Source organism: Molothrus ater, chromosome 15 (genome assembly GCF_012460135.2).
Source record: "Molothrus ater isolate BHLD 08-10-18 breed brown headed cowbird chromosome 15, BPBGC_Mater_1.1, whole genome shotgun sequence".
Classification (NCBI taxonomy): Eukaryota; Metazoa; Chordata; class Aves; order Passeriformes; family Icteridae; genus Molothrus; species Molothrus ater.
This window is the reverse complement of record NC_050492.2, coordinates 18,320,494-18,334,991: the sequence shown is the minus strand read 5'-3', so window position 1 is coordinate 18,334,991 and position 14,498 is coordinate 18,320,494. Positions and strand designations below refer to the sequence as shown.

General features: G+C 53.7%; 1 protein-coding gene across 1 annotated transcript in view; it reads left to right on the top strand.

Annotated features, from left to right (window-relative positions):
* Positions 1-9,164: 9,164 nt before the first annotated feature.
* Positions 9,165-14,498, top strand: part of PPP2R2B (protein phosphatase 2 regulatory subunit Bbeta) — a 39,105-nt gene continuing 33,771 nt past the window's right edge. The window contains 1 exon segment of the mRNA XM_036391590.2: positions 9,165-9,340. Coding sequence (XP_036247483.1) covers positions 9,271-9,340 — 70 coding nt within the window. The 5' untranslated portion in view covers positions 9,165-9,270.

Sequence of the window (14,498 nt, the reverse complement as noted above, 5' to 3'; positions counted from 1 at the left end):
CATCACATTTCAATGTAGACTGCTATGCCTAATATCATACTGACCTCGTTGCTGATGTTGTTATATGTACAGGAAAAAGGAAAAAGCCTGGGAAAAAGCCTTTTTCCCTTTGGGAGGGGCACGTGTGTGTTCCAGTGTGCTGGAGCCCATGTGCTGCTGCTTGATTCATGGCTGGGCCGGGGCTATTAGATCTCCTTCCCCCAGGCATTTTATAATCTGTTTAACATAACACAGTCGTTTGTCTTGTTTGCTGACTGCGTAACAGATGGATATGTGATTTTCATAATTACTATACGAACATTAATAAGACGTGATATCTTTTATTAAGTAACAGTTTTCCAGGTTTATTTTTCCAAATGACATGAGGTAGATTATATGTAGATGTTAGTGACATACAAATATTAGTTTTACAGCATTTGCATTCTGAGAAGTCAGGCAAACTTTTAAGGCTCCTCATGGTGTCTCTTGTTTTTCCTTTTTCCCCTCCCCTAAGCTGTACTTCATGAAGATTCTCAGGTAGCACAATTGAGTTTATGTTTTGTTTATGTTTATGTTTTGTTATGTTAAGTTTTCCTTAGTGTAAGGAAAGCCTAGACCTGGCTGATGTCCAAGGCCATCCTCCATATTTATCCTGCCAGTGCAGGTTCTTCCAGCCCGTTTCTGTCCCCGTGTGATGCTCTCATCCCATTTTCCTGCTGGATATCTCCAAAAGTGGGAATCAGTGTGAGCAAGTAGGAAGGCTGTACACCACACAGAAGAGAAAGTTTCTCCCTCTGCAGCCAGGGCTGTTCCTGGGAGCTCTCTCTGCTCCGTGGCTGAGGAGGAGCCTGGAGACAGGAGGGCAGTTTTCCTGGAGGCAGTGGGAGGCTGGCAGTGCCAGGCGGGGCTCCCCAAAGCCACACCTGGCCCTCGCACTGGCACTTCAAAAAGGAGGAATATTTTTGTTTTGTGATGAAGCAGCCCCTTCTGCTACCTGGGAGGGGACCAGCAGGTCCCAGGGATGGGGACCCCAGCCAGCCCCAGTGCAGCCTTTCCCAAGCTGCTGGTTTTTGCTGGAGACACCTGGAGGACCCCAGAAATGATGGGTCACCTGGAATGCTGAATTTCAGGTGATCCCAGAGAATGAATGGCTGCCCTGGGGTGAGGCGGAGGGCAGGGCTGGGCAGGGCAGAGCTGGAGCTGAAAGGCCGGAGCTGCTCCCTGTTTGTGGCTCTGAGTCACGGAGGAGTAGTGCAAATACCTGGATTTAGGACCATGTGCACATAAGAAATGTAGAGCAGGATCAGTGTAACACTCCCTGGCCCTCTGTCAATGCACGAGCTTGAACACAAACTCAGTTTAAGCTGACACGTTCCCTTCTTGGGCTCTCTGTGTTTTTGGCTCTGCTGCAGTGCATTGTACCACACCCTAATGGCACGTGGGGCTGTGAGGGGAGAGCAGGCAGCGCCCTGCAGCCCCCAGCCCGGCCAGGCCAGCCCTGTCCCCAGCCTGCCCAGCTCCTGCAGGCTCGGTGCCCCCTCGGTGCCCTGGCTGCTGTCACTGGGGCAGGGCTGCCCTGCTCGTGGGACCTGGGGCACAGATCCCACAGGGAACCAGAGCATGCTGGGATGACCCCTTGTTATTTCCCCAGAAAATACCAGAGTCGTTTCGTGCTTGGAATAATTCTGGGTTAACCAGAGCATGCATGAGCCAGGCTGACTCTCCAGTGCTTTGCTGGGTTCCAGACTGGTTTGTCATGGGGCATTGCCCACAGATGGGGACCCTCAGCCAGGGCACCACGGGGGGAGCACAGTCATTGGGGCAGCCCCTCCACTCATGTTGGCTTTGTGAAGTACCACTAAAAATTGACAAGTTCCTGTTAATGTGGAAACAGTAGGTGAGTTGATCACTCCTGACAGGCTCTCTTGGTTCCCCAGTTCTCAGCATTGCAGCAGCAGCTGTATTTTGCTGTATCCCATTTTGCACTTTCCACCAGGCTGATTTTGGGTCACCATCCATCCTTCTGACAGTTGTGGAATTTCAGCTAATCCCTGTGCAGGTCAGGAGTGCTGCTCTGCCAGACATGCAGTTTCCTTTCCTTTGGGGAGTTACCTCTGAGTGATTTGCCTTTTTGCTTTCCATTTTGTAAGGCTGGCCAGGCTATGTCTGTGTGTGCTCCACTCTGCTGCTGCTGGGTGACATCTGAGGACAAGCACAATGATTTTTATAAGATAGTAATCCCAGCCTCAGGTTCCCAATGAGCTGAAACTTACTGTGTTTGTGTTGCAAGACACGGGCAGCCCTACTTTAATTTATAGCATGATTTTATTACTTTTTGATGTGGGACATACTCAATTAACTGAAGGCTGTGAAGTAATTGCAGTTTAGGAAATACAATTCACAGTGACCTGAATGTGTTTCACTGGTGAACATTCTTTCAAATAAAATCCACCTTTGAGGCCATATGAAATTTTGCATATTAATTGCTAATTTAACAGAATAAATACTAAATAGTCATTCTTGCAAATAATATCCCAGGATATGTGGGGAAGCATCCGAGTGTCCAATGTAAATACATTACATGACAAAGTTTGCTTTTTCAGCACTCAGACTGATTCCTGTTTCTCTTTGGTTGGTTCTTCTGATCATCAGCTGATGGGTTAACAGTTTGCAAATTGCTGTTTGTTTAATAGTTTTAAAGGTTACAGGTTTTTTGTTTGTTTGTTTGTTTGTTTGTTTGTTTGTTTTATTACCGTGGTGTGTGATTGCCATCTTTGCTCTGTGGAGCTGGCTTTTGCCTTTGCCTGGTACCTGACCTGTTTGGGGCACAGGGTGGGGAGGGCAGGTGCCACTGCCCTGATGCCCATGGGGAGGGTCTGGCTGGGCTGTGAGGAGCTGGGGCAGGGGCTGCGTGTGCAGCCAGCTGACCACAAGCACTTGTGGCTGTTCCACTCAAGTGCACATGTGAGTTCACATATTCCCTCCCATAGGGTGACCTAACCTAATAAAAACATTTTGAGAGCTGTATTTCCATATGAAATACTCAAATTAACACAGTGATATTCTTCCCCGACTGAAAATAAATCAACAGGAAAATCCAAGAAGAAAAATACTGCCTTTATTTCTGCATTCTGTGCTTGCTTGATTTATTAATTCAGGCGGAGCCCTCCTGTCACGGCTGTCTCATGAGCCACGTTCCAGAGTCCTGCTGTATCCTTTAACCAATCCCCCTTTGCTGCAGCGAGCTGTGGGACACGGTGCCCGGACCTGGCTGTGCTCTGTGCCCAGGGCTCCCAGGGACCCGCACTCGTGCCCTCAAATGAGCTTCACTCCACACACCCCATCAGTGCCTGTCAGTTTTGGCCTTCCACTGTCACTTGCGGTGGGGTTTGTCACTCCAGGTAAAACCCAAACCCATAGGAGCAGACAAAACACAGACACGGACAAGCCTTGACTGCAGCATGGCTCAGAGTAGCTGTTTTCAAGAAAAAACTTCTTCCTCAGCGTAGACTGTGCTACACTGGCTCAGATGCTCCAATGCTGAAGCATGTGGCCTTAATCTTCAGAAGTGGCAAATCCTATTTACTGTGTAAGTATTTAAGCTAATTATATCTCTGATGTGAGGAACATGTGACAAACTGTTCACACTGTATCCTTTAAAAGACATTGATGTCTCAGACCCTCATGAAATATTCTGTGCCTCGTTCCATTCTTGGCATGTGGTATGTGCTCTGCAGTGTATTTAGCAATAGTATAACTTAGTAATAATGTAGAGGTAATAAGTATGTTATGGATGGATCATCTGTAGAATAGAATAAGAAATAAGTTTTTCCTGCAAGCACCATGTTTATGTTGCTGTTGCACAGGTGCATTATATTGTTGCTGTGCAGCTGTTGCATTATAGGAGAAATCTGAGGAACAGGAACACGTCTGGGCTTTTCTAAATCCTGGCATAAAATGCTTAGTAGGGAAAGACTGAATCTGAAGAAAGCTGCTAAAATGTGGCAGAAGCTGGTTGGCCTAACTGCAGGCAGGAGGGAAAGCCCTTGGGGAGCAGCTGTTCCCCAGGCCAGGCTGGGTGTGTGGCAGTGCTCGTTACTGGCACGCTGTTAATCATGTACAGCCTGTACCAGCGCCTGTAACAGCATGGCAGGGGGCAAGGCCAAGGAGATCAATTTGTCATTTGACCTTTGGGAAGCAGAAGTCTTCGCCTACTTTGCATTCAATGAACTGATTCTTCCCTTTCTGCCCTGAGGTACTGACTCTTGTTCTCCACCATATGGGAAGAAGAGGGCTGCAGCTTGTCCTCTGCATGCAACCTGGCTTCCTAATTTTCTTGATCTTGGTTTAATCTGGTAAATTATTTGCCTTCCTCAAGTCATGCTAATTAAGGTTCATATGATTGGGACTTCATCACAGATGTGGGTTATGGCTTCCCTAGCTTGCTTATGTGGCTTACAGGAGAAAATGTGAAAACCAAATTGACTTAGTCAGTGAAATCACAGTCAGGTCTTGCTGCACTGCAGGAGCACAAAGGTAGGGCTCCAGAGGAGAGCAGAGGGAGCACAGGGGCTCAGTGAGAATGTTAACATGTGGTGGGGGTTGTAGGCATGCCCTGGGGAGCACGCAGCAGCCCAGCACACTGTCAGGGGATGGTCCTGCGTGAGGGTGCTCGTCCAGAGAGGGTTCACCTCCATGCACGTCCCTCCATGCCTGGGTGGGAATGGTCTTTGCTGGCTGGTGCACGCTGGTGCCCTTCCTGAGCCATGCCCAGGCTTCCTGGGCTGGAAGATGAGAGCATCGGCCTCTCTGGGACAATATCGATAAACTGGCAGTGAAGGACTCACTTGTCTGTGGTCCTCTGGAGACCAAGATCCCTGACCTGGTGTCTGTGTCTCTGGCCGTGCCAGGGAAGCGTGCCTGTGGTGTTGGAAGCTCTGGGTTCCTGCAGGGTGTGCAGCACGGGGGCTCTGCCCTGAGACAGCTTTTTCCCTTTGTGGTTGTCCCTTAAGTATGGGCCAGCCAGCCACCAGCCCAGGTGGCTGACACCAATTATATGTGGAGAATAACAGTATAATTACCCCATTTTTGCTGCATTGTTAGCTCTTCAGATTTTTGAAGCTAAAGTGCTGTATCTATTGGAATCTGTGAGCTGAAGGACTTGTGGGCATTTTTTTTTCAGCAAGCATTTGCCAATAAATTTAGCAAAAGCATGGGACTCACCTACAATTTTTTAGTAAGTATACATGTGATGGTAATCCTCTCTTCATTTTTTCAGAGGAAGTTTATTTCTGTGTGTCACAACATTTGAGAATTACCAACAAAAGTGTTTTAAAGACCTGCTGAAAATCAGCTCACTGAGCTAACCATCAGTTAAACAACAGAAATAATTCTTACAAGCTTAAAAGAAATTTTGTTATCTATATTTAATGGTTAAAGGATGAAGGTATTGTTCAAAGAGTAATTAGGAAAATAGATTGAGTGCTCATGGATGGGAGAGTAAAATAAACGCTGTGAAGGAAGTTCTGTACTGAGCATAAAATTGGAAGTTTGATTCAATTATTCTTCACACACCGTTTAGATCCCATAGAAAGCTGAGCATGGAATTCTTCAGCCTCTCTAATTGAAGCAAAAATCATTGGAGTGGAAAGTGTCCTGGCTCTTCAGGAGATGTCAAAGTACAGAACATGGCAGACACCTGAGGGTTTGGGGAACTGTGACAGCTACAAGCTGACCTTTGGCAAATTTAATCTACAAATGGATTCCTGCTTAGGACAGCTAATGCTTTTAGTTATTGTAAAGGCTTGTTCCTGGATTTTAAAAAGCTGAAAATAAATGGATTTCATGATGCAGCTCCTATGCATGTTGCATAACAAACAGGTAGCTTTTAAACAGATCTGTTTAAATGATACACTGTACTGAAAAACTTTGCAGAACTTATGAATACATAAGTAGAGTTCATGCACAATGGGGGAATGATTTTTGCTACTTCAAAAAGGAGAAGGGACTTGGCACTTGTTAAAGTGAAAATACACTGAAGATGGTGTCTACTGAAAAGGAAGGGAAGGAGGTCACTGGTTGTGTTTATGATATTCACAGGCATTGCAGGGGCTTGTGACTCAGCTGGGCATTGCCTTTGGCCTGGGGTTTGGCATCTGGGGTCTGCTGGGAGGAGGTAATATGCTAACAATTGCTTATTCAAAATCTGTCTTTATTTTTCTTGTCTGAAGCTGCTCTTGCCTCTTGCAGGACACCTGCAGGTGCGTGTAGCTTGCAGACAGTTCCTGGGGAGAGTGCTGTGGTGCAGTTTTAACCTTTCCTCTCCATCTCTCTTTTCCTGGGGGAGGTCCCTGTCCTTCCCTCGGGACACAGGGCTCCAGGCAGAGGTGCCAGCTGCCTTCCCCAGGGCCAGCAGCAGCTCCAAGTCCTGTGGTGTGCTGGGGTTGCAGGCACGAGGAGCTGCCAGCAACATAAAAATTATTTCTAAAGCATGATGTTAGTGCTGTGGCTCTCTTTGGCCTGCAGGAGAGCTTTGGTCAGCATTTCTGTGCTGTGCTGAAAGCCGTGGCCAGGTCCTGTGCCTTCCCACAGGGAGTGAATTCACACTAACCTGTGGCTCCCACCCACTGCAGCCAAGAGCAGCCTCAGCCTCAAATACAATGTGTTTGCTTGACTTAAACATGTGCCTGGTGATTACAGCAAGCAAATCACATTGCAGTATAATTCAGTGAAGGCTTGGGCATGGAGACTTCAGGCTTATGCCTGTCTGATGAATGCTTCTGGCTTGTCACTTTAGTAATCCCTGTATTAATGAGTGGCCTGTGACATGATGTGGTTGACTGACAAATCCTGAAGTTATACATGCATATGAGTAAGTGCCAGAGTTCTCCAAGGTGCAGTTTTACAATGTCTTGTATCAGCCTCTATGTGACAGAAAACATCCTGGGGAGGCAGGCATCTGTGGGGCTGGGAGTTCACCTTTCCTCATAAGGTCACTAGGGGTAGAACAAGATTTCCCTCTCTTGCCCCTTGTCTGAGAATATCCACACACTCCTCCAAGGGACGTGTGGTGCTTGTGTGGCACAGGTGTGATGGCTGTGCTGCTGTGGGGGGTGCTGGGTGCTGGGTGTCTGGCACGGGTGTGGAACCTGCTGTCCAAAAGATGGACATACTGGACATACTGGAGTCCTCGAGCCCTCTTGCTCAGAGGTGCTCTCTCCTATGCTTCCCCAAGTAGGCAGTGAATCTCAACAGAATAATAATAAATCTTGCACCTTCCCAATGAGATTTTAATTATGCTACTACAGTTGGGGAGGAAATCAAGCTGCAGTGCACCACTGTATTTACAATGTTATCCACCATCTTTGTCCGTTCCCTCTGCATCCTCCTGTTCCAGTAACAATTTCACTCCCCACTGAGGTGGCCCTGGACTGTCAAGCAGCTCGTGTGCTGAGCTCTGCAGTTCCCCCGTGGTGTGGGGGTCTCGAGGGGTGCTGGGTGGGTGGGCAGGTGCCATGGGCCTGTGCCCACATGTGCCAGCTCGTGCTGCATCCAGCCAGTGCCCAGCGCCGGTGATATTCCTGTGCACAGTGAACCAGGACAGTGCTCAGGTGGGTCTTGACAGCAGTGGAGCAGTGGGGTGCTGTGGGGTGCAGACTCCAGGCTGTGTCTGTGCCCATGTTTCCCTTCAGCAGCTGAGTGTGACAGTGGAGGGTAGAAGGGACCCTGTGGGTCAGTGTGAGAGTGGGGAGTAGTGGCTGTCCTCTCACTGCTGCCCAGTGTGTGCGCTGCTGCCTGACTGGGCATTTCTTGTGCCCTGATGCTGCGGTTGGATTTTACTTCCAAATTCAGGTGCTGGAGTTGAGGGAACTTTTCCCCTGAGAATTTCCTCCCTGTGTCTGTCAGTGGCTCAGCCAGTGCCAAGGCTTCTTCCTGGACCCTACCAAGGCACACAACCCTTCCAGTGGGCCATTGTTTCCCTTTGGTGAGCGCCAGATGATGAGTGCAGAATACAGCCTGTGCTTTCAGAGATGTGCCCTGAACACGAAAGCCCTCCCTTCCCCCATAGCCCTTGGGTTCATTTTCTTCTCTGGATGCCACCAGAGTCATAAATGGTCATAAATCACTGACCGTTCCTACCCCCTTCCAAAGTCAAGACAGGGTGAGCCTGAACCAGCTGCCCGTGGGCACACACCTCCTTAGCACTGCTGGCATGGCCACCTGCATGGCCCTTACTGCATCCCCTGTCCCGCGACTCCCAGCGTTCGGATGCTCTGGCTCTGCCAAAAAAGGGTCTGCTGCCAGCCCTCGGCTGGGATCTTGTGTTTGGGCAGGCAGGTCAGGGAGCGGCAGTCCTTCTGCCTGAAGGCTGCAGGAGCGTCCCATGGACAGGGGTGTCCAGCAGGGCCGGTGACGCCCCGGGCAGGAAGGAGCAATCCCCGGTCTGGAGTGTCCCCGGGGCAGGTGCGTCACCAGGTGAGACAACATCCCGCGGCAGGAGCGTCCCGGGGCAGCAGCATCCCCGGGCAGGAGGGCACGTCCCAGGGCAGGAGCATCCCCAGGCAGGAGGGCACGTCCCAGGGCAGGAGCATCCCGCGGCAGGAGCATCCCCGGGCAGGAGCATCCCCGATCCCCGGGCAGGAGCCTCCCCGGGCAGGAGCATCCCCGGGCAGGAGCATCCCCGATCCCCGGGCAGGAGCCTCCCCGGGCAGGAGCATCCCCGGGCAGGAGCCTCCCCGGGCAGGAGCATCCCCAATCCCCGGGCAGGAGCATCCCCAATCCCCGGGCAGGAGCATCCCCGGGCAGGAGCATCCCCGATCCCCGGGCAGGAGCATCCCCGGGCAGGAGCATCCCCGGGCAGGAGCATCCCCGATCCCAGGGCAGGAGCATCCCCGGGCAGGAGCATCCCCGGGCAGGAGCCTCTCCCGTGGCAGGAGCCTCTCCCGTGGCAGGAGCATCCCCGGGCAGGAGCATCCCCGATCCCCGGGCAGGAGCATCCCCCGTGGCGGGAGCATCCCCGATCAGGACCGTCTCCGATCAGGACAGTCTCCGATCAGGACCGTCTTCGGGGCTGGGGCTGGGGCTGGGGCTGGGGCTGGGGCTGGGGCCGCGCCGCGCTCCGCCCGCCCGCGCGGTGCCGGTCGGTGCCGTATGGGAGGAGCCACCGGGCACCGCCGCCCCTGCGCCCCCCCCGCCGCATTTGGCGGCCGCCGCCGCGGAGCAGGGCGCGGGGGGGGATGATGGATCCGCGGCTGCGGCTGCTGACGCCCCGCGCCCGCCTGCCCGCCGTCAATGGAGGAGGACGCTGAGACCCGCAAGATCAGCAGCAGTTTCCTGCGAGACCACAGCTATGCCACGGAAGGTGAGCCCGGCCCGCAGCCCCCGGCCCGCCCGCAGCAGGTGAGGCCGCCCCGCAGCGGCCCCGGCCCCCGCCCGCCCCGCCGCGCATCGCCCCGCGCCCTCCCCCGCGGCCGTCCCGGCACCGGCACCGCCGCCTCGGCCCGGGCTGCTCGGCCCCACGGCGGCGGCCCCGGGGGCTCGCTGCGGGCGCGGCAGAGCCGCTGCGGTGACTCAGCAGCGCCGGTGCCGCTGGGTGGGCTCCCGGGGCCGGGCCGGTGCCCCGGCGGAGCGGGGCCGCTGAGCCCGGGCACCGAGAGCCGCCGCAGCGGCGCTCGGGACGCAGCCGCCCCCAGCCCCGCCAGGGCCCTCCGGGAGCTCCTGCTCCTCCTGACCCGGGAGAAAGGGGGGTCCCGACCCCCCCACAACCCTTCCCCGCCGGAGCGGAGCTCGCCGGAGCCGGAGGGATGCGGGCGGCGGCCGCGGCTCGGGATCGGCTTCCCCAGCCCCTGAGGGCGTTCGCGGTGCTGCAGGTGGCTGAAGCCGCTGTGGGGTGCGGGAATACGGCAAACGCTGGTGCAGATCTCGTCAATGGAGCAGTGGTTTCGGGGTTATTTTCAGTACAAGCTGCTTCAGGAAGGTGTAGTGAAGTGCATCCTGACTGGTGCGTTGCAGATGCAAGGAGATGCCAAGGCTGTTGCACATGGATAATGTCACAGCCCTGGTGAGGCTCATGGTGCATTTGAAAGTGGTTTCCCATAATAGCTCAAGAGCAGAGAGGATGGTGTGGCCATGTTCGGTTCAGGCATCAGAACATGAGCTCAGCCTGCACATGCTGCTGCAGCCACCACAAAGGCAGCTCCAGCAGCGAGGGGTGAAGGAGGGATGAGGATGGAGCTGCTGTTGCCTCTGCTATCTTCCCTGGTAGCTGAAGAGCTGTCAACTTCACATCAGCTCTGTCATAACCTCCCTTTGCTCTCTGGCTTCAGGAGGAAAGTGCAGCTGATGTAAAGCAAAACTGAACCCCCACCCTTCTGGTAGCACTGACACCTTCGATGAGGCTTCAAGAACCAGACTCCATACCAGAGTCTGAGCAGGCTTATTTGTAGCTTAATTAGTAGCCAAAGAGGCTTTCACTTATGGTGTCATCCTCATGAGACTTAGAGGAAGCTAGACTTTGGGAATTTTGTCACATGGCTAAAGGAGGGTTTATCTAGTGGAAAGTCTTTGGCTTGATATAGTAATGGAAAGCTTGAATACCTGATGAGCCAAAGAAATGTTTTTTTGTGTTGCTTGTGCGTAGCTGGAATGCAAGTGCTCAGCGTGACAGCCCCCAGGTGCTGGGGAGGGCTTGTCCTGGGGCATCCCTGGCTCTGCTGCTCTGCCTGGGAGTCTCACACTGTGGGCCTGGGGCCAGCAGGACGTGCTGTGGGGCCAGGTGCAGCTGCTCTGGGCTCAGTGGGCAGACCTGCCCTGGCGCTGAGTGATGGACCTGTGGAGGCCACACCACGCTGACGTTTCTGCTGAGAGGGGCGGCGCGGGCCGGTGCCTCCGGGAGGCTGCTGTGGCCACGATGGGACCTCCCGGTTGTCTGCTCACATCGCCATGTGCTGTGCTCTCTGAAGGATGATTTTGTTGTTGCTGCATTCTGAAAGGCAGCTGCAACAGCCAGCAAATGTGAAATGAGGCTGTAGCTACCTTGTTGTGACCAGCTGAGAGCTCAGGTTTCCTGGTGGGGAAGGGTGGAGGGTGGAGATGAGCCCACAGTGATTTCTGGGAAGGCTGGTGGTTTTCAGTGGTAAGATCCAGTCTGTCTGCAATCTGTGGCTGTATGCTGGCATTTTCAGAAGGACCTTGTGCGTCGTACTAGGGAAGCACAGCAATCCTCTCGGTAGAAATGAAACAGAGGCATTTGTGCAGTAGATGACAGAATCAGCCGGTGAGATCCCTGCTGCGGTGGCAGGGCAGGGGGAAGTGCAGGAGGGGATTTAATGGCTCTCTATCAGCTGGGAGTTTTTCTTCCCTTCGTGCTATATAGAACTCCTGACTCCTTGCAATGGCTCTGCTAGAGGGAGGCTGACTGCACTTTGAAATGGTAGATTCTGCTAAGATAAAAAATTTAGATAATTGAGTTTCATTTTTTCCTACATGTGAAAGCAGCATATGCCTAAAACGCTGTGGTATCTGGTTTAAAAAGAAGAAAATCCTTCCAAATGCTATGCAGCAAGTGCACACTTGCTTTGGAAATGAAAGTGTCTCTGGTGTGTCAGCTGAGGGAAATAGCCGGTTATGTAATTTGCTTTAGTGAAGTGTCGTTGTCACTTAAATAGGTCTGGTATTTTCATGCAAATGTGGGGTGAGGATGGTATTTCACAAGTGCACATTTGAATGCCTTATTCTTGTGCAGCTCAGAGTATTGCTGAGAAGAAACGGGGCCCTTGTACTAATTCGACTCGGGTTGCCAGGGAGGTGCTGAGGTGCAGCCCACGTCCCCGGCTGTGCCACAAGGTCTGCCGGCCACAGGGAGCAGGACGAGTGGGTTCCAGGGCAGTGCCAGCTCAGATCTCACAGCACTGCTGCAGAGCGGCAGACCTCACATGAAAAATGTCCAGAAAATATGCTTGATTTGTTCTTGTTTTGCTTAAATCTATCTTCATTGGCAATTCTGCTGAGTGCCCAGCCAAAAGTAGGACAAATTGAGACATTTGAATACAAACAACCATTGGAAGCTTCCACTTCTAGATGTGCTTGTTGGAGATGTGGCCTTAAGGGTCCTTGGCGGGGAGGTGGCCTGGCCAGGTGGTTGTGCTGTTGGAGAAGGATCCTTGGGAGTGCTTGTGTCCCAGGCCATGGTGTGGGGCCGCTGTGGGGTCCATCCTGGATCCCCTGAGGGATGTCCGTGTTTCCCAGTGGCTCTGCCAAGGCACTTTCTCCCCTGCAGGCACGGGGCTGACCCTGCTGGGCAGGACAGTCGTGACACCTTGCAGCCACTCCTGGGCCCCTGCATGGCTGCTCCCTGCGCCCTTCCCTGGGCCTGGCTAAAGCCCCTGCAAGTGTTTAATCTCCTGAGGGGGTGTTTCCCAAACCGAGTAGGTTTTGCTGTTGCAAAATCTATCACTAAGCCTTTATTTCCTTTTCCTGCTTTAATCTTGTTACTCCCTCTGTGACTCTCTGTCAGCATCTCAGTCATTCCCATCCTGCCCTGCCATGGTGCTGCAGGAAGGGGCTCTGATGCCAGTGCCTCCCTGCCCTGATGCCAGGGAAGTTTGCCCCGAGCTCTCTGTGGTACGGTGGTTGATTTTTTAAAAATCTGCAGGTTTTTTAGTCTCCAGAAGAGCACCAAGTGAAGCATCTCCCAGTGTTGGTTTAGGGCAAGAGCTGTTGGGTATTTCTGTTGTTGCAAACGATGCAAGTACTGTATTTAGACATCCCTTCCTGTTCCTGAGCCTCTGCTCCCCAAGTGGGAAGGACCCACAGACACGTGGGTCCATCCCTTATTCTGTCTCATATGGGATCTCTGCAGAAGCACAGCATAACTCAACTGTTTGCAATGCTCTACGTCAAAGCCGATTTGGGGACGCTTTAATCTACAGATTAACGAGAGAATAGATGTGCCTAGGGACTCTGTAATCTAGAGATTACTGAGAGGACTGGGAGCAGGTAATGATGTGGCTGACCCACTGCAGATGGACTGTGAGGAGGGTGCCTGGTCCCTGGTAATGGCTTGCGTCTGTCTCTGTCCCCTCAGTTCTGTGCAAGAAGCAAGCTGCTGCCTCTCCAGCGCTGGGGAAAGCTGGGTCACTCCCAGGAGGCACCAACAGCACCCAAAGGGGTCTGGCCTTACAGCCTGGAGTTACCCTGGTCCCTGTTGCTGTGGGGTCTGCAGTTGCAGCAGGTCAGAACCCAGCACTGGTCAGGCCCTCAGGCCCAGCACCCCGAGCTGTGCTGTGGGCGCTTGCAGGTGATCCTTGGGGTGCCAGACAGGACAGCCCCTCATCAGGTTTTGAGATGGAATTGAGGGCCTTGGTGGAGTGGTCAAGATTTATTAAATGTAGAGAGACCACCTCCGGTTGATGAGCCCCGTGGGCTGAATATTGCAGAGGGTAGGAGAATGCTAGTGGAAACGTTGCTGGTTGCTGTTTGTGTATCACCTGTTGTCTGTTGGAGACAGGATGCTGGGTGGGATGTGCTCCTGATCTGGCCCAGCAGATTGCCCCTGTGGCTGCTTGTGGGAGCAGGAGTCTGCAGGGCTGTGCCAAGCCCCTGACGCCTCCTCCCAAAAGAGCTGGTGAGATCTGGTGCCTGGAAGGTCGGTAGGTGGAAGGGCCTAATGCTGTGGCAGACATGGTAATCATCAGCTTCCCTAACTCTGCAAGCTGGGGCAGAGGTGTACCCCTGCCAGCAGGCTTAGACTCATAGAATCATTAAGGTTGAAAAAGACCTCCAAGATTATTGAGTCCAGACTTGCTTGTTAGTGATTGACTGGGGCAATAAATGCTTGTGGAAAAAATCCTTTGAGAATATGCGTGCCAGCTGCGGGGTCACAGGGAAACGCTGCTGCTGCCGGAGCTGGTGCCTGTCAGGGCGCGGTGCGGGTGAGCCACGCCCGCAGCGGAGCCGAGGCGCGTTGGCCGGGCACGGTGCTGATCAGGCGGCTTAAAAATAGCGGCTGCCTCTCGCTGCTCCTCCCCAGGGCGGCTGTGCGGCGCTCGCTGCGAGGCGCTGAGCCGGCACAAAGCCCCAGCTGCGGGCAGGGCTGGCCCGGGGCTCGGGCACCGCAGGGAGCGGCCGGGCAGGGCCGGGAGGGAGTACCGGGCACGTAGCGGGCAGGTACCGGGCAGGTACCGGGGCTCCGGGCAGTACCGAGGGGACGGCACGTACCGGGCACGTACCGGGCAGGTACCGGGCAGGTACCGGGGCTCCGGGCAGTACCGAGGGGGAGTACCGGGCACGTAGCGGGGCATGTACCAGGGCACGAACTGGGGCACGTACCGGGGGGCCAGGCATGTACCGGGCACGTACCGGGGCTCCGGGCAGTGCCGGGGGCACTCCGGGCACGGTGGGGAGTGCCCAGGCACGTACCGGGGCTCCGCGCAGCCGGTGCTGGTGCAGCTGCTGCACAGCCGCTCTGCCTGGAGCTGACCAAAAGGCCCCCGGACTTCTCAGCTCAGCATCCCTGTGCG